Source organism: Paroedura picta, chromosome 12, assembly GCF_049243985.1.
Source record: "Paroedura picta isolate Pp20150507F chromosome 12, Ppicta_v3.0, whole genome shotgun sequence".
Taxonomy (NCBI): domain Eukaryota; kingdom Metazoa; phylum Chordata; class Lepidosauria; order Squamata; family Gekkonidae; genus Paroedura; species Paroedura picta.
The window spans coordinates 24,390,840-24,411,079 of record NC_135380.1 but is presented as its reverse complement, the minus strand read 5'-3'; the positions used below and the strand labels follow the sequence as shown (position 1 = coordinate 24,411,079).

At 45.4% G+C, this 20,240-nt stretch overlaps 1 protein-coding gene across 5 annotated transcripts in view; it reads left to right on the top strand.

The window, feature by feature from the left end:
- KCNIP3 (potassium voltage-gated channel interacting protein 3) overlaps positions 1–20,240 on the top strand; it is a 90,667-nt gene that overhangs the window by 46,471 nt on the left and 23,956 nt on the right. The window contains exon 1 of one of the 5 annotated variants that reach the window (XM_077305011.1): positions 15,394–15,511. The exons of the other annotated variants lie outside the window; for them this stretch is intronic. Coding sequence (XP_077161126.1) covers positions 15,409–15,511 — 103 coding nt within the window. The 5' untranslated portion in view covers positions 15,394–15,408. Of the gene's footprint in view, positions 1–15,393; positions 15,512–20,240 lie in introns of those variants that run through there. 5 annotated transcript variants of the gene reach the window in all.

Below are 20,240 nucleotides of genomic sequence, written 5' to 3'. Positions count from 1 at the left end.
GACTATGACCCTCACTCAAAGTCCAGTTGCTCTCCTTCAGCCCAGTTTACCCCATATGTCTGTAGAAGTCTATTACTGCAGTCTCCTTGATTTCAGGGGGCTTAGACCGGAATAACCCTGTGATCGACTTCTAGTTTGCTAACCAACTGACAAAAATGCGGGTCTTTTCGATGATGGTTTTTGTTGTGGGGGGTGGTGGTCAAGTTCCCCTGCATTATGTAATGTTGTGACTGGGTTTTTCCCCGGTCATCTCTTTCAGACCTGACAATCCCAATGAGAAGGTATCTCAACTTTTGCCTTGCAGGAACACGTTATTCAACTTTTAAGGCTGAAGGGCAAAACTGTGGGAGAAACGCTCCTTGCTGCAGTTAAATGGCCAGTGCTTCAACCTTAATTGCACCTATTCATCACTGCGATTCTCATAAGTAAAGCAGAAAGCTGGTGATTATTTTCCCTGCACAACTCCCAATAATTTTGCCCTGAGAATCGAGCAGAGCTTTCTGAATTATGTCCTGTATATCAGATTTGTTCTTCTCCCATTCAGAGTCCTGACGTTCCTAACGACACCCCAAATCTGCCATCTCACCACTAACGTTGTGCTAGATGGTATTGGTTTCATAGTCCCTTGCCCCCTCCCCCAGGTGTGACCCAGGACTTGGGATTTCGATCTCGTTATTTGTTTGAAATATTTATAGGCTTGTCCTTTCTCCTAAACAAATGGGACCCAGGACAGCTAATGCAAATAAAATGCTTTAAAAACAAGATAATAGAAGAACATCAAGCAATTTAAAAAACGAGCTTAATAAATAATCATCATTTACAAGAACTTAACCTCGCTGGAGGACAACTCAGTGACCCCAAAGGCACTCCTAAAAAAAGTTCTGATGGTAGCCCTTGCAGAACTGTAATAAAGTCTGCCTTAATTAATCTGGAAGACTCCCCCATAGGGCAAAGGAAAGGGGGCAGAACAGGCAAAAAATGTTGCTGTACAAAGGGCAGTTGCCACCATTGGTCCATCTCATACAGCATCCTGTTTCACATATGGCCAGCCAGGTGAACTGTAGGGCCAAGGACATAGAGGCAGACACCTTCCTCTGATGCTGTCACCCATCACTCATATTCAGAGGTTTCCAGCCTCTGCTTGTGGAGATAGTTTCAGAGGAGTGCTATGTTGGCCTACAATAGAAGAGTGAGATTTAAGTCCAATATCACCTCAGAAACCTAAAAGATGTTCAAGGTGTAAGATTTCAAGTGTCAACATTCCTGACAAAGGAAGTTTTGACTCTTGAAACCTTATACCTCAACAATCTTACGGTCTCCATGGTGTACCATGATAAGCCTCCCCCAAATAGGCATACTCAGTGCTTTAGCAAAAAACTCAGTAGTTTATTGCAGAAGAGAACCGACAGCATCACAGAAGTCCTGTGGGATCCTATGAGACTCAAATGTAGCTCTTTGATAAATGGAGTCTTATATGGATACAGAAAGCTTCTGAATACAAGGCTTCCCACCCATTACATGTTAATTGGTGAATGGTTCCTCTATATTTCTTAATGACATCTGAATTATACTTAATTACATTTCACCCTGTCCTTTGGACAGTATGTGGCCCCTTGACTCTGCTATTGTTTTTCTTTTCAAGCTTCCTAAATAAAATGTCTGCATGACAGGGGTCTATTCACTGCCTCTGAAGAAGTAGACTCTAGTCCATGAAAACCTATGCTGTAGTCCATGAACATCTGGAGGACCACAGGTTGACTACCCCTTTCCAGGCAAGAGGCATTCAGAGTTGGCTTGCCATTGCCTGCCTCACCGTCACACTTCTGATATTCCTTGGAGGTCTCCTATCCAAATATTATGGAGAGCTGACTATGCTTAGCTTCCAAGGTCTGTCTAGATCGGATGGGGTTGGCAACTCATGGTTAGGAAATACCTGGAGATTTGGGGGGGGGGGTGGAGTGGGAGGAGGGTAGGATTTGAGACCTAATGCCATAGAGCCTAGCCACCAACATGGCCATTTTCTCCAGGTGAACTGACCTCTGTTGTCTGGGAATCAGTTATACCAGCAGGAGCTCTCCAGCTACCACCTGGAGGTTGGCAACCCTAAGATCAGGCTAGCCTGGTCTATCCAGGTCTTTGTAGCAGCCACAAAGCTGATGAATTCAGGTTGTTCTTCCAGCAACGCTTTTCAAGGAAACCTAGAAGTTTTCAGTGTGCCTAGTAACATTCTCAGGGAGGGGGTGGAGGCCAACTCCATGCTGGGATATTCCTAGAGATTTGGAGGTGGAACCCTGACCCAATTTTGGAAGGGCAGTAAATAAACTAAATGAATAAATAAAAATATCCAGGGATGGTAACGTTTGGGGAGGGGAGGTACTTTGGAAGAATATAATGCCAGAGAGTTCCCCTCCAAAGCAGACTTTTTCTCCAGGGGACCTGATCTCTGTAGTCTAGAGACCATTGTCATTCTGGAAGATCTTCAGGCCCCATCTGGAGGCTGCTAACCCTATGCGTGTGTGTCTGTGTTGCAAAGCCATGTTGTTGGGGCATCCCGTTTGCATTTTCAGGCTTGGGTGGGTCGAGGTCTTCAAGCAGATCCCTCCCACTTGCCACTCCAGTCCAATATCCTAACTTGGCCCGTGCTGTTTATTGAACGTCCGTGTTAAGTACATGATTGGCCAAGGCCCAGGGACACAGCTAAACACACACCAGTAAACTCAAATAAATATCTACAGCCATTAAAATGGCACAGAGATGAGGGACTGATTGATTGCCTTCGATTGCTCTTACCACAGTGGAATAATACCTGCTTACTCATGCTTTATTAAAAACAGCCTCTTTCCTTTCTCAGCCTTTAATAATTCATGGCACTAATTGTGTAGAAACGCAAACTTTAAAATGCCAACTTAGTGAGTTGCTCCTTCTCTGTGCACCCCGCCTGTTCTTCCCTTGCTCACTGATCCATCAAGTGCTTTTGCTCACTTCCTTTTGACAAGTCTCCTCCTGCCCATTTAGTGGAAAGAAACAAAAAGGAACCCAAAATTTGATTGCATTAGTACCCCCCACGCCAACCTCACACGCACACAAACAGAATGATAGCCCTGGGTTCCAACTGAGTCCTGACTCTTCAGCTCCAGTCTGCCAGGCTGAAATGAACCTCTCTTCAATTTTGCTTAAATGTGCAACTTGATAAAGAATTAAGAGGTTTCTGCAAGGAGCAAGGACTGATGAATCTGGGCTCTGGTGCAGAAAAAGGTCATTAGAAATCAGCAACTGGGTGAGTTTTCTTGGTCTTCTTGAACATCTTTCCTCCTGCCCTTCAGCAACTGAGACTGATGTGGGTTCAGTGCAGGAGTGCTGGGACAAAAAAACATCTGGCCCTTTAAGGAATATGAGACATTTCCCATATCTCTGAGAGCTGAATCAGTTCTTTTTCTGAATTATAGACTCACACTCTCCTGGGCATCAGAGGTGGTTTCTTTTTAAAGCTTGGGAAGTAAGAATTATCCATCCTCAAAGGAGCATCATTTAGGAAGTGCCTCTTGCCTGGCGGTGACTCATGCAGAGACAGATTGGCCACCCTCCTATGAAGGAAGAAAATGCTGCTGTGCCTCTGTCTCAGGAATGGTTAAATGTTCCAACTGCTCCAATGCAGCAGAAATTTAGATTCCCGGGGAGGCTGCCATTCTACCTATGCATTAAGGGGCAAGTACCAAGCGATGAATCATTCAGAGATACAGCAGGCATCCTCCTTCATTCGCTGTGGCATGCTGACAGTTCTCTTGCAATTTACTTATCTGCCCCAGCACACAGTTTGGGAAGGACTACATTTGGGGTGGCCCTGAGGAAAATGTGACTAAGAGGCCATGGTCTTATCAGGAGTCATCGGCAGGACTGGAAAAGGGAACGGCAGCCATAGAGCCAACTGATTTTTTACCCTTTTATCCCACCTTTCATCTGAGGAGGTCAGAAAGGAGGGTCCTCTCCTCCATCTGTCCTCACAATAGCCCTGCAAGATGGGCTGAAATAGCATGACTGGCTCAAGGTCACCCAGTAATGGTGCCAACCCCCAGGTGAGATCTGGGGATGACCTGGAATTACAGCTCCAGACTTCAGAAATCAGTTCCCCTTGAGAAAATGAATTCTTTGGAGGGTGGATTCCATGCTTCTGTACATTGCTGAGGTCCCTGTTTTCCTCAAGTTCCACCCCCCTCCCCAAATCTCCAGGGGTTTCCCAGCCTGAATCTGACAACCCTCCCCCCCCCCATCAGCAGAGAAAGCTGAGCTGAACCTGGGCCTCTCCAAACCACTACACCTCTGAAGCCTTTTTAAAGCTTCAAAAGCACTCCTTTCACAATAGTTTTTTTATTCACTCCTGCACTCACCTTTAAATTCGACCAGGCTGTTCAACCTTGTACTTTCTATTCACCTTTATCCCAAAGTCCTAGTTGGTTCTTATAGAGCTGAAACAAGCAGAACTGGATACAGAAAACCAGGGTATGACTTCAGGGCATTGATTTTGAGATAGATTCTCCCCTGCATCCTGTCCTCTGGAAAAACACAAGTAGCAGAGGTACCATTTCAGGTGTAAAGAGGTGTGTGTGTGTGTGTTTGGGGGGGGGAGTTCACAGCAAGATTGAATCTTGAATCAAAGAATCTCGAATCTATCTGCCCCCCCCCCAGAAAGCTGTATTTCTTGAGAATATGTCTTGTGGTTTCTCTTATTATACTTCGTACTAATGAGAAATTCCAGTGCTCCTGACAAATAAGCACATGTGTAAGTATAAAACACAGAGTGAGGCAGTGGTAAAATGAGACTAGTAGGTGATTACTCTGGCTTGGGCAATTCCTATATACTTAGGGGTGGCATCTAGGAAGGACAGACTTTGGAGAGGAAGCTGTGATACCATAAAGTTCACACACCAACATACTCAGTGGCCATTTTCTCCAGGGGAACTGCCCACTGTAGTCTGGCGATCAGTCATAGTAGAGTAGTCAGAGTAGTTCAACAGAGTAGTTTCACAGTCAGAGTAGTTCAGCAGTGGAATAGGCTGCCTAAGGAGGTGGTGAGCTCCTCCCTCACTGGCAGTCTTCAAGCAAAGGTTGGATACACACTTTTCTTGGATGCTTTAGGATGCTTTGGGCTGATCCTGCGTTGAGCAGGGGGTTGGGCTAGATGGCCTGTATGGCCCCTTCCAACTCTATGATTCTATGATTCTATAACTCCAGGAAGGCTCCAGGCTCTACATGGGGATTGGCAACCCTAGAAGCATCCCTTGTAGCTGTTTGAGTTGCCATAATTAGTCAGCAATCTTGTTAGTCCCAGGCTACCCGAAAACTTCACTTGCAAACCAAACATCTGTTAAAGGCAGAGGAGGAAACCCACCCACCCCCCCATCCCTGAAATCCAGCCCATATGTTATACTTCACTGGTGTCAGGTGGGATAGAGAAAGTTCTACCATGATTGCCAGGATGTGTTTTTTTCAATTCATACGAAGGAGATGATATTGTTAGGTAGGCCCTCCTCCTTCCCAATGTCAAATATCAAACAGCTTGACAGGTGTTTAATAGGTAATAGAAGACATTTGCTTAAATGACTATCAATACTTCTTGAAGGCTAGTGGGTACTATATACTTTCCAGCATTTCATTGGGGGAAATTAGGGATGCAATTGTATGTCTGTAACAAACTTGCTGTTAGGGTAAACTGGCCATAATGTTTAGAAATCATTTAAGAATACTTAATCACAATTGCAGCACACTCCGGAACAATTATGATCGTAATGGGTAATTATGTCCTGTAGTACTTTATCATGCTTAAGACTTCCAAATGAACCTCACCAACCAAAGCTGTGAAACAACAGGCTGTGTGCTTCTGGAGTACAGAATTAAATTCCCCTGGAGAAAATGGAGAAAGAAGAGCTGTTTTGTTTTTGTTTTTTGTACCCTGCTTTTTACTAACCAAAGACATCTCAAAATGGCTTACAATCACTTCCTCTCCTCATAACGGGTAACCTGTGAGGTAGGTGAGGCTGAGAGAGCTCAGAGAGAACTGTGTGGCCAAAGGTCAGCCAGCTGGCTATATGTGGAGGAGTGGGAAATCAAACTTGGTTCTCCAGATTAGAGGCTGCCGCTCTTAACCACAACACCAGGGGTGGCCAAACTGTGGCTCTCCAGATGTCCATGGACTACAATTACTATGAGACCTTGTCAGCAGTGGCCCATGGTAACTGGAATCCATGGTCATCTGGGGAGTCACAGTTTGGCCATCCCTGCACTGTACTAAGTTTAACTAGATTAGGACATGAGGACTTGCTGTTTGCATGTGGGGAGGGGGGTGTTGTTACAGCTTTGTAGACCAATACCAGCTGCCTGAATGCTTGCCAACTCCCCCCAAAGTTGTAATATGTGTCCTTTCCCAAACTGTATTAAGTCTTCAGAACAGTGCTCTTTACTCAGGAGGCAACTGAACCCATAAAAGAGAGACCGCAACCTTTTACAATTGAAGAGCCAATGGACATTAAAACTCAGAGCTAGAGATCCCCAGATCAAGTGGTATGAAGAGGCCCGTTTGTATTGCTGAAATGATACAGTTTAACATTACTGATGGTTAACATGCTGGTTAATAATCCATACAATTTCTTTTAGCCCAAATGCTGGTTGCTGTGAGACATTTATTGGGAAGTAGCAAGCATGAGACTTCACAATAAGTAATAAGCATGCACAGCAATGCCCTGCACAATTGTTTTTGTGTATTAGCACAAGTTTGCCCGTGGGATTTGCATTTGGATGAAAGACAACTGTTCACCTCTATCATTTCCCATTTTGTGAAACAGAAGTCCTTCAGTCCCATAAAAAACCTGCCATCCGCTTCACATACTGGTTATTCTAGTATTCCAATCTCCCAGTAAACCATAACTTTGTAAAAGAGCCAGATTTTGTTCTGAGCTGAGCCATATTTACTTCTGTAGGCTGTAGATCCTTGCTGTATTTTTTTCTCTTTAGAATTTACCACCACTGCATGAGAGAAGAAGACAGCCATGAGATGTTATTAAGAGGGACTTTTCATGGTCTCAGTAGGGATGATCTCTAAAATTGAGGGAAACTACTATCCCAGGATGGCAAGAATTTTCTTTTTTTGGGGGGGGAGGAAGGGATGGTTCTGAAAATGGGAACTGTGTACTTGGGGAACCCTACAAGTATTTCAGGCTGCTTTGGAAGGACATGAAGGTGAACTGGAGAAGGACAGGCAGTGGCAGATGGAATGAGGAAATGTTGGATAAAGTTCAACTAATTATTGGAGCTGTACACAGCTCACCCAGACTCAGCCATCAGAGCTTCTTAATGATGCATTCACCATGGTGTAAATCACTCCTCGCCTCTCTCTGCGGTACTTCTCAGGAGGCAGCAAAGGGCAGGTGACCACTCCACTGATGGCTTCCGAGTGATAAGGGGATTGTTGTGGAGCTCTGGGATTTCTGCAGGTTACCAATTCTGGTTTTGGAAGTTCCTGGACATTTGGTAGTGGAGCTTGGGGAGGGATCTTAAAGGGATACAATGCCATGGAGTTTACAATTAGAGTTAGAGGTCTAATTAGAGTTGATGTATAAGTAACTGAGCAATAAATATAGCTAAAATTACACATTTGATAAGACATGTGAATGGCAGCAAATTGGCTTATAGATAATAAATTAGCATACAGCATAACGCTGTTGAACAGATTCAAGGACCAATTGGGTTACAATTTGTTTGGGTTTAATTCTAGTGAAGGAAATAACTATGCCGAAATGCAGATGTAAGTTAAAATGAGGTTAGCATAAGTAGTGAGATAAGAACTTAGTATCCCTGTTAAGTCCTGGGGGTTCCATTATTCTGAGTGTCATAACTTGCAACTTGGCAGTTGCTGCTCCCAGTCAATTCCTAAAGTTCCTTGATAATAAAACGTCTACTTTGAGGTCATTCATTGAATGTCCAGGAAGGTTGAAGTGTTTGCAAAAAAAAATTGCAATTGGACATATCCACCAATTTTGCAATTTGAATGTCTATGGATGCAGTAATTTGGCTTCCAGATTTGGTGTTCAGATCTCAGAATTAAAATTTGACATTGACATTTGAACTGTCAGTGTTCTGATTTTCCCTGTCCAATGGCAGCTGCTTCCCATGGAGCACGGAATCTGCCGCAAAATTGTCAGACATCAAACAGAACAGCAAGATATTGGCACGCTGAATCCCCTGGAGATTTGTTTCAGAGGCAGCCTGCACTCTCTTGTGCCCATTCTTCTGGCTGAGAAACCTCTGCGAACACATCGTTACTGAATGAATAGTGAGCTGAAGGAAACTCCAGGTGGGATGTTGGCTGCCTGCTTGCCCTGCGGGCTGCTGGTGCCGCTTGTCAGTCTGACCTGTGGCCACAACCTGGTGTTTTTGCCAGCACACTGTGGTGAGGAAGAGTCACACTGCAGGAAGGAGGGGGAGCTGATTGAGGAAAGGCAAATGACTGGAAGAGAGTCCATTTCTCCTCCGTGGCTTTCTGTGCTCACTTCTGAATGGAGCAGTGGCTGTAGCTGATCAAAGGTCGGCCTTCTCCCTTGGGGCAAATGGACTGTAGGCTCTAGTTTCCACACATCTCTCTCTCTCTCTCTCTCTCTCTCTCTCTCTCTCTCTCTCTCTCTCGTCTGTCTCAGTCTGATTCTGATTACTCTTAGCAAGGAGCTAATTTCGGGGACACCTTCCCAAGAGTGGGACTTGGAGACAAGCAGTCTTTGTGTACAGAGCTCTGAGAGAGGTACATAAAGGCACTTGGGTTTCATCCAGCTATCATCTCTAATTGCAAGTTTTGTTCTGCTTTGAGAAACTTCTTTGACCAAGGATGATAAGTGAGAGGGAGAGTGAAGAAATGAGTGTCTACGCCATAGGCAACAATGGTTCTCTTATACTGCCTGCACCTCCCACACCAACAAATGTGCATCTTCAGAATCTATCAGCTGTGGTCACTGGATCTGACTCTGCTTTGTGGCCTTCCTCACAATTTAAGGGATTGACAATGATTAAAGCGAATTCTGAACCATCGGCCGGGATACTTCTCATTGTTTTCACTACTTTTCATTGGAAGAAGTTTCAACTATCTGTTTTTAGCAAAATTTATTCCCTTGTAGCATTTTGAAAAAGCAGAAAAGAGGATGGTGGGTGAGGGGGCATTAGGCAGGCTGTCTGACCACCCAGCAGGCTGTCAAGCGCCCTCCATTAAGCCGATTGGCCAGTTCCTGCTAATGCATCATGGATGGGAAAGAAGGGAGGCCTAAAGCTTTTATCCATTTAAGCATCTTTAATATTTTACATTGAGAGAAATAGGGATCGATGTCTTGTTTATAGATCTTTATTTATGGGGAAGTTGGTCAACATTTTTCTTCCTTTTCTTCTCCAGCCAAAGTAGAATTCTCAGAGGAGGGGAACAAATGACAGAGGCAAAAAGAATAAAATATCAGCAGATCTGATGAGAGGTGAGGAATGGAAATATTCTGAAATAATTACAGATTATTAGAGAAAAGGTCATCAGTATTCTTCAGGGCTTTTTTTACCCCGAATGTAGGGTGAGGGAGAAGGGGCCTCTTTTGCATCTGGGTAGGAATGGTCCTGAGATATGTATCCTGGATGGATTCTGCAACCAATAACAAAATCCGATGTAGTATGTAAGCCAGTTGCTGCATCTCTGAATGCATTTGCTTCCAAGTCCCAATGCACAACCTAGCAAGTATTCCAATGGGCGCAAAATGCAGATTCATTAAACACAATAATAGTTCCATTTTAAACACTGTGCTCTTTAGCAGGGCACGTATATATTTCAGAATTCTTTCCACCCCATCTCATCCCAATCCACCCTTTCGCTTCAGAAGGAACTGCTGACACAAGTACAAATAAAGGAAGATTACTAAAATATTTATTTCCTTGACACTCAAACTGCAGTTGTGCTTGATAAATCTGCTTTGTATCCACTGAGATGGTTCTGTCTATATTCTTTTCACCCTTTTCCAGTATGAAACTGCAGGAATCTTGGTGGGGACAATTCCCCAGTTGTGCCCATCCTCTCAGAATCTGTAGTGACGTGGCTTGACCATACAAGCAGCTATAAGTGAGTGTGTGAGGTGTGTGTGGGGGGAGGAGTTGCCTGCTGTGACTTAAGAAATTCTTGGAGACTTGAGGGTGGTGTTAGGCGAGGGCAGAGTTTGGAGACAGGAGAGCTCTAGCGTGAGGATCACTTTCCCTTCTTGAAAGTAGGACTCACATCACAACTCTTTCAGCACAAGTTCTCACCGGTGTCAGCTGCTTGTTTGGATGAATGTTGTATAGAGTCCCTTACAATGTTGTGTATGGTCCTGTTGTGTCCCTTACAGTGTTGTGTAGAGTCCTGAGTGTGCTACAGCATCGCTGACTGAAAAATCCTTGTGCTGGCTCTATGCAATAGATTAGCAAGAGACGAAACAACAGACAATATTATGACCTATATGTATTGTACAGGTCATTTGAAAAATGTGGTGTTTCTTTTAAAAATTTACTTCTCTCCTGTAACATCATAGAAGATGGGTGAATTTCAGGGTTCATCAAAATGCAGATTAATTCTCCCTCCCCCCTCCTTCCTTTCTAGCTTGTGAGATAAATAATCTGAATATTTCATTTTGTACAGCAAAGATGCTGTAGCCGGCTTGGTGTAGTGGTTAAGAGCAGCGGTCTTTAATCTGGTGAGCTGGGTTTGATTCCTCACTCCTCCATGTGCAGGCAGCTGGGTGACCTTGGGCTAGTCACAGCCCTGATAGAGCTGTTCTCACGGTAATGCCAGGGCTGTCCCAGCCTCTCCTACCACATAGGGTGTCTGTTGTGGGGAGATTCAAATGGGTAGCTGTGTTGGTCTGAATTTTGTTGATTTTGTTGTGGGGAGAGGAAAGGAAGGCGATTGTAAACCACTTTGGGACTCCTTACATTAGTGAAAAGCGGGATATGAAAACCAACTATTCTTCTGCTGCTACTTGTGTTAAGTTTCCTGTGGAACTACATGCTGCATGATTTCGCACTGGGACAGGGCTTTTTCACAGAAAGAAAGGATGTTTTTAAAAAGGAATGAACTGGATTTATGGTGCCTGTTCAGCAAGTTCCTTTTTTAAAAAAAAGTGTGACTTTTTCCATCTTTACTGAGATTAAGAATGGACTTGAATCTACCAGTCAGTCAGCACTTAAAATTAATAATTAATAAACACTGCATAATTGAAATAGATAAGAGACATAAACCTTCTGAGCCACAGGACATAAACCAAAGTTCCCTTCTCTCCCCTGGATGAATTATTGAGGTTTTTCACACCTTCTCATTGAGCACTGAAGGCAAATATGCTCACATTTCTAAATGTCCATCAAAGTGATGCTCAAGGGCAATAGGGCTTCCCCCTCCCCCTCATACACGAGTGGTAAGAATTACAGTATTGTACATGCATGAAGCCTCTTGTGACGCAGAGTGGTAAGGCAGCAGTAATGCAGTCTGAAGCTCTGCCCATGAGGCTGGGAGTTCGATCCCAGCAGCCGGCTCAAGGTTGACTCAGCCTTCCATCCTTCCAAGGTTGGTAAAATGAGTACCCAGCTTGCTGGGGAGTTAAACGGTAATGACTGGGGAAGGCACTGGCAAAGCCACCCCGTATTGAGTCTGCCATGAAAACGCTGGAGGGCGTCACCCCACGGGTCAGACATGACTCCGTGCTTGCACAGGGGATGCCTTTGCCTTTACATGCATGAAACCGCCTTATACTAAATCATACCTCCGGTTCATCGAACTCAGCATTGTCTATTCAGACTGGCAGTGGCTCTACAAGGTCTCAGGCAGAGGTCATTCACATCACTTACTGCCTTTTTAAATTGAAGATACCAGGAATTGAACTTGGGACAGTCTGCATGCCAACCTTGCAATGATAGTGGCACTAGGTTCTGCTGGTCTTACAACCCTCTCCCCCCCCCCCATTTTGAGTGTGATACTGAGTTAGATCAGTCCTTTTTGAGCTGGCATTAGCACAGTAGACTGAGTTCTGCTGGGTACTAGAACATTGAACTGATTCTACTGGGCTTACAAACATGCTGGGCTTACAAACACTTCATTTCTACTGTAAAGATTTTCTGGTTAGCCCTTATTTGTGTTGGGTTTGTACTGCCATGGTGGAACTGGTTCTGCTGGATCTGCAAAAACACTTTCCGTTTCTACTGCAGTGATTCTCAGGGACTTTGATTTTGTTCTGTTGGGCTTCTACTGCCATTTATTTTATTTTATTTTTTGCTGTTTACCCCCCTACCAGTGGAAACAATGGAAAATGGAGTCACCTTCTTTGGGTGTCTGTATCTTGAACTCTAGAGCCTCTTGTGGCGCAAAGTGGTAAGGCAGCAGACATGCAGTCTGAAAGCTCTGCCCATGAGGCTGGGAGTTCAATCCCAGCAGCCAGCTCAAGGTCGACTCAGCCTTCCATCCTTTTACCGAGGTCGGTAAAATGAATACCCAGCTTGCTGGGAGGTAAACGGTAATGACTGGGGAAGGCACTGGCAAACCACCCCGTATTGCCATGAAAATGCTAGAGGGCATCACCCCAAGGGTCAGACATGACCCAGTGCTTGCACAGGGGATACCTTTACCTATCTTGAACTCCATAAATCCAATCCTCACCAAACTTGGAGGGCAGGCAAAGGAGAGTCAGCTGGAGATTCCCTCTAGCTTACCAGGGGACATTCTACTGCATCACGAACCTCACAAATTGAACCAGTTTCTTTAGCTCTTAAAAGTTTGCAACAGTTTGTGGTTCAAGAAATGACCTGCCTAGAACCACGGACCACCATGAAATGTATTTTCCCAGTTCATGGCCATCCTAGAAAGGACTGGTGGATTGTGTGGAGAAAAGTGCAAACAAATGCACTTTTAATATCAGGTGCATTTATTTAGAAATATTAATATTCTGCTGTCTTGTTTGATAATAGCCTTCAATAGTTGCTAAGCCTAAGATTGCCTACTTGATTCCAAAAATATTACTCCCTTGGAATCAGGACTTGGGCAGAATCAGGCTATGTAGAACCCAGGGAAATCAGTGTGGGGAGCAGAGCACAGGGGGATCTGGAGGGTAAATGGAAGAACTGGAGCAGACGTTTGTGTAGGATTGTCAGCTCTGGGTTGGGAAATACCTGGATATTTTGGAGGCAGAGCCTTGAAGAGGGTGGGGTTCAGTTAGAAGAGAGTCAAAGTGGTTGTTTTCTCTATGTGAACTGATTTCTGTCCCCTGGAGATCAGGTGCAATCCTAGGAAATCTCAAGTCACTACCTGGAAGGTGGCAACCCTAAATGTGTGCATCCTGGGAACAGTCAGGCAGAATGTTTTCAGACCTCCAAGACTGGTTGCCTGACTGAATATAGCACTGGTTTGCACATACTAAAATTAAAAGTCACGCAATGCCTTTGAGGTGTGAAAGCTTTGGAGTTTCTTAGAGCCCTTCATCAGGCTAGGAGGGAAAGTATATGCAAAAGTCCTCAGTCTGCAGCTCCCAGGAAAGCCTGAGGGTGCTTTCATGCAGGATGAATAATGCACTTTCAATCAACGTTCAATGAGCCTTCAGGGAGGGCGGTATATAAATCTAAACAAACAAACAAACAAACAAATAAATAAATAAATGCACTTCAGCAACCATTTGCAAGCCAATTTTGCCCTTTCAAACAGTCAAATCCAGTTGCAAAGTGAACCGAAAGTGCATGATGTTGAATGCTAACAGGTATCAGGGTGTATCAAAGACTCCTGGGACAGGGAAGTGGCAAGTCAGCCACTGAGAATCAAGAGGTTGCCAGTTTTACTGGAGGACTATGTGAAATGTACATATCTATTTCTGTTAATAAAAACCCATGCAGCTTGCCTCTCCCAAGCTCCCCCTCTGTGAAATGGGAGCACTCACGAGAACCAAAGAATGAATCAGCAGCAACCCGAAACCAAAGCACTTCCTTAGTGGCCAAGGTGTAGGAATTGGCATTGTTCTCTTCAAAAGCAACCAGAGCAGAAATGCTCCAGAATTCATTAGGTGGGCAGTTCTCAAAAAGATGAGGGAATCTGGAATGTTTAGCTTGTGTTGGGGAAAGGAATAGTTTCACCATTTCATTTTGTTTATCAGCTATCTACCAGCAGACTTTACCATCTATCATAGCAGCCATGAGAATTCATGCTGCCAGGTTCAAACTACCCAAAATTTGAGTTTGTATTCCTGTTTCCCATGGTTTCAAAGAGCTGCCCCCCTTCCCCCACCCAGAGCAGAAATATGCCTGCACATGCACAAAGAAATTGTGTCCTTAATTTTTTTTAAAAAAAGAGAAAGGCACTTTGTTCATGCTCAGAAGCATGTTGACAATAAACCTCTAAAAAATACACTACTGTTTCTCAAGGAAAGGCACTGTGTTTGTTCCAAAGCAAACTGCTGTAAGTTCCAGAAATGTTTTAAAAGACAGCAAATTCAGCTAGCAGTACTATGATGCACAAACTAAGAGCCTGGGAAAAGAGGCGAACTGGCAGAAGCAGACCGCTTGTCTGAAAGCACCGACCCTGTTTTCCAGAAGGGCACTTGTGGCTGGCTTCTCTGAAGTGAGGCTGGACCACAGCGTTGTTGTCATGGTGATCCTCCTCTCCTCCGGCATCCTGCTGGACTGCCCTGCCAGAGGAGTGAAGGAGACACTCCCAGCACTTCTGCTTCCTCCTCCCTCCTCCCCCCCCCCTTCTGTGGCTTTCTCCGGGTGGGAGCCGATGGTATTTTATAGCTGCCCTTGTAGCCAATGGCATTGCAGACGGCCGAGATGCCAGCACCCTGGGAAAGCTCTCCGCTCCGTCATCGGTGCATTGCAGGGCGTGGGGGATGCCCCTTAGGAACGGGGGCCGACCCTGCTGTGTCTCCCTGCCTCCTGCACAGAACCGGGGCACCGACTTCCTTGACTTAGCTGGATCCAGAAAGGCTTTTAGCGATGACATGATCTGCCTCAAGCTGTGCCGGGAACTTGCTACAGCAGCTGCCGGGGAAGTTTTGCCTTCCAAGTTGTGAAAGTTTTGGCGTTGTTCTTTCCTTCATGATCCAAAGCAGCAACAAGCCCCTCTTGGGTGCAGCCACCTTTCCTCTCCCTCTGCCTGTCTCTTTCCCACCCCTTCTGCCCTGCAAGGGGCAAACCTGACGGGAGGCAGTAGCTCGAGGACTCCAAGATGTGAGGCTGCAAGGGGAAGGAGGGGAGGCTGTTGTTTTCTGCGGCAGACGGATCGCTCCCTGGCAGGCACCTTTTCACTCTGGTTCCCAGGGGAGCTGAGCTGGCCCCGGGGGGTACCAGTCGCATGACCCCAGAGTTGCACTGCCCGTCGCAGGACACTGGCCAGCAATGGCAATCCAGGGGATGGAACTTTGCGCCATGGCGGTGGTCATTATCCTGTTCATCGCAGTCCTCAAACAGTTCGGGATCCTGGAGCCCATGTCCATGGAAGGTAACTAGTTCCTGTACCTTTGCCTGGCTCTCGCAACCACCCAAGCCCCCACCCCTTGCGTCCATTTGCCTTCCCCCCCGCTGCAATCCTCCTTCTTTCACTCCTGGACAAAGCTCTCCCGGGTGAATATAGATGCTGGTTTTTGAAAGCAAGGCTTTCCGGAACAATTAGCTCTGCTTTATCCCGTTCTTCTATTTCTTGCCAAAAACCATTACTGGGCATTCTCATAACTCCCCTTTCATTTCTTGATAGCATTTCCCGGTAGAAGCCCTTCCCTGGTCCCTGTTATTAACTGCTCTTCCTCCTGTGGTTTCTAAGGAAAGGGGAGGAATTTGGAAGTCTGTTACCTGCAGCGGGACTTTTAGGTGGGCAACTTAGGAGGAGAAAAGAACAAACGGCCAGAAATAGCTCTCTTTGGTGGTTGAAAAACTGAACCTCAGGATAATGTCCCTTTGCCCTCCAAATCCAAACCCAACTAGCTTCATAACTATAGAACGATGGCCACAATGCATGGTTCAAGCATCGGAGGTGAACAGAACTCGGGATTTTAAATAAAGTCCAAGAAAGGAAGAGAAGGGAAATGCTTTAATGGTGCTGAGCTGTGCATTTTGAGCCTGCAGATAAAGCCGGTGGTGGAGGAAACCCCTGTAGACTAATTCTGAGCCTTATGCAGAAAGATCTCCAGTGACCCATAGACTACGCTGGGTTGGAAAAGTCATGTTATCTTCAGGATGCTTCCACATGGCTTGGATGGCTAATTACCTGGGAATGCTTCCTATGCTGCTTGATGGAGACAAGGTGGGATATTCATGTAATCAGTAATCGCATTAATACAATGGTGGGGTTCCCTTTGGAAATTCCCCACTGCTTCCCTTGACACTGTAGGGTGCTTCAATGATCTCACATCTCCTTTGCTTGACTTTTTAACTAAGAGCCAAGGACTCCCAAAGCACCCCTTAATCCAAGAATTTAGGAATGACACAGAACATGGCCAGGAGCCGTGCCATCTCTCAGTCCCGATAAGCATGGCTGTCTCTAAAGGATGAGGCAAGACATGGGTGAATACAGTATGGCTCCCCCCCCCTCCGGCAACTCCAGGCCTCGTGGTCAAGTGGTGACGAGATTGTTTTACCAGATTCAGATTTGCTACTACACCAGCGCATAGGTCATGTGGTTTCAGCATGTCAGGGTGGCTGAAACATGACATGCAAAAGGAACCACATGACTTTTACTTGCTTCTAAGAGAGCTGGAAATGCTCCCCAGGGGGAATGAGTGCATGTCTCTCATCACATCTGATCCATCGGGTTTCATGGGTTTTTCAAGCAACAGAAAACCCTGCCAATGAGTGAACACATTACTAGCAATTATCTCTTTTTTAATGTGGGCTCCTCTGCTTGGCAGTCCCTTTTGACCCCTGGGAAGCTGATTTCCAGGATGGCAGGATTTATGTGGACTAATAGCCATGTGGGTCAGGGAGCCGTAGGTGAGGAGGAGGAGGAGCAACATAACCCTCTCTCCCCTCTTTTGTAAGCATTGCTCAAATGATGGAAGAGGGGGAAGGAACATTGATGCCCTATGACTTGTGAGGACCATATAGGTCCTGTAACCCTGGACATCAGTTCTCCAGGCATCAGGGGACTGCTTGCAGGAAGGGGAAAATGCAAAAATCCACAGCTGTGTGGGAAAGCTGCCGGCTCTTATTACTCTTAGACTTCTGGCTCGAATTTACTGTCTGTTTTCAGCTTCTGGGTTTGAGCTCTCCATCTTTTCTGCTGGGTTCTGTTCAAGGTGCTGACTTTGCCTTTAAGGCTTTAAATGGCCCGGGACCAGGTTACTTTGAGCAAGGTCTTTTCAGGTGCGGCACCCCAACTTTAGCATTTATCTCCTAGCTATTTGCCCAGGAGAAACTTACATGAGCTTCTAGCAGCAGGCAAAGATGTTTCTGGTTGCCCATGCTTTTTGCCAGTTGAGTCATCTCATTTGTTTCTTTCAGGTAAGCTTGGGTTTCAAGTTTTGCAGACTTTTGGACTGTTTTCTGCTGGTGTTGAAAATACCAAGTGTTGCTGCATTATTTTATAATTAATTTTTTATTGATGTTAACTTGATTTTAACAAGGGTGTTTTGAGTTAATGTTTGGGGGTGGGCAAACGGGGTTATGGTTCTGATATTTGGCTTCCCCTCCTACATCTATCCTCACAACTGTTCTGGCTCCAATGGTAAAGGCTTGAAGCAGTCAAAGGATCTCTCTGAAGCATAGGGTTCACCCAGTAGCTGGAGACCCCCGCCAGCCTTCTTCAGAGCACTGAAATTAGGCTGACAGGTCAAGAGCTGGGCGTGAGGTCCAGACTCACAGAAGCAAGTTGGCTGTACAGATGGCTGAACCAGGAGCATTTGGTGCTTAGCCCAGGGCTTAAATATCCTGGAGAGCAAGAGCTGTTTCCAGCTGTTCGACAGGGGTTTATTGAGCCCCTATTCTGCAAAACATTACATGCACTTACATTTTGTTGTGATGCTTCAGACCAACACGACTGCCCATTTGAATCTATTACAAGCACTTAGGCAGTGATCTGGCTGAGTCACTTAAACTGAGTTGCCATCCTGGTACTTGTTTGCTGAAGGGTTGCCTCTTTATGGGTCCACCATCTCTGTCACTCCCAATGGATGGAATGAGAACTTGGGGGAGTCCAGGTCCGGCCCTACAAGGCATGGAGTGGCTGCTCTGGAGTCAGGATTGTTGGGAGCATCAAGAGAAGGGCCTTCAAGTGATCCCAGGGCTCTGGGACTGCTCTAGTGGTGTTGGGCGTCCCCTGGGCCTGTTGACCTTCTCCTAGGGTGCTCTCTGGCTCATCCTGGTCATCTTCTGAGGACTCTGTTCCTGAGCCTGAGTCCAGATCAGGAGGGCTCACAACAACAGCACCCCTATGCCCTGTCGAGTGTGGACAAACTGAGTCAACATCATGCCTGAACAGGAATTTGAACTTGGATCTCCCCAGCTGGGTTCCCCAAGAACCCTGAGTACTTTCCCACACAGCCTTTGATTCCCCTGCAGATCTGACAATAGAATGCAGAACCTCTAAGCAAGAGAGTTCTACTCCAGGCAGGTGTCAGGGCTACCACTTCGCGTTTCAGGAACTGAACTCCCAGGTGGACACATGTGCTGCAAGCAAGGGGAATGCAGCTCAGGTAGAAAGTGGGACACTTCTCTCTCACCTGTTTGAAATCAGGTGAACTTTGTTCATACTTTTGCCACAAGCGGTACAGGAAAACCTCATTACAGACCAAGGTTGCCAACAACCTGGAAGAAAAAATGCTGTGCCCCTTTAACAAAGGCCTCATGTGATGTTATTTACCACATGGTATTATTTACCTCCGTACCATGAAATGCTCCGAGTTAACTGCCCATTTCCATATATTAAGTCTCCATTACAGGGCAAGATTTCTTTTTCTCTCCAGGTTATTGGCTGCCCTTTCATAGGCAACACTGGGAAAGATGCAATTTGAGAAATACTTGGGCTGTTATTTTCCCTCTCTGTAGAGTTGCTAACCTCCAGGTGGTGGCTGGAGATCTCCTGAGATTACATCTGGGCCATTCTGCACACATTGGATAATGCACTTTCAATGTGCTTTTGAAGCTGGATTTTCCAATGCAGAACAGGATAATCTACTTCTAAAGTGCACTGAAAGTGCGTTATACAACGTGTGCAGAATGGGCCCTGATTTCCGGTTGACAGAGAACAGTTCGACTGGAGAATATGGTTGCTATGGAAGGTGGACTGTATTGCATTATATTGCATTATCCCATTACATTACATTGTCCACTGCATTACATTACATTGGTAGGCGAGCAGCCTTTTTCCCGCAAAGGTAAGTATGCATATGCTTTGGCAGTATAACTGTAAAAATAATAATGGTGATCTCTTAGAAAAATTCCATGCTTGAAAAAGTAAAGGAATACTTTGATGAGGTAGAAAAAGAATTAGGAAGTAGTTACACAGAGTATGGGGACCATGGAATAGGCTGCCTAAGGAGGTGGTGAGCTCCCCCTCACTGGCAGTCTTCAAGCAAAGGTTGGATACACACTTTTCTTGGATGCTTTAGGATGCTTTGGGCTGATCCTGTGTTGAGCAGGGGGTTGGACTAGTTGGCCTGTGTGGCCCCTTCCAACTCTATGATTCTATGACCACCAGAACTCTTTTTCAGGCTTTTAAGCAAAAATAAAGGGGGGAGGGACAGGAAATAGGAGTGTTTCTGAGGCTGATGGAAATGTTGAATGTTATCTCTAAACAATGACCATTTCTCTCTCAGACTTTAGTATTTTGCTTAGCATCCACACAAAATAAGAGTTATAGTAGACTTGGAAGCTTGTACACTGTGCTTTGATTTTTGGCTGGCCCTGATAAAAATATTGCTTTACTAGAATAGTATCCCCATGAAGTGAGGATTCTATCTCTAGTTAGTGGACTGCTATCTCCCAGCGCATGCAGAGCCAGCAAATGGCAGATCAGCTTTAAAATGCATGGTAAAAACACACACACACACATACCCCGTCCTTATTTCCAAAGAGTTTTCTTTCCACATCTTTTCCTTTGTGGGGGGTAGTCTCTTAGGCTGTAAACCTGAGAGCAGAACTTGCGTCTTTCATGTTACTCATGAATAGTGCCTGAATTTTGTAGGCCCTCTAGAAATTATTATTGACATTGGGCTACATATACATGAGGTCAGAAATCC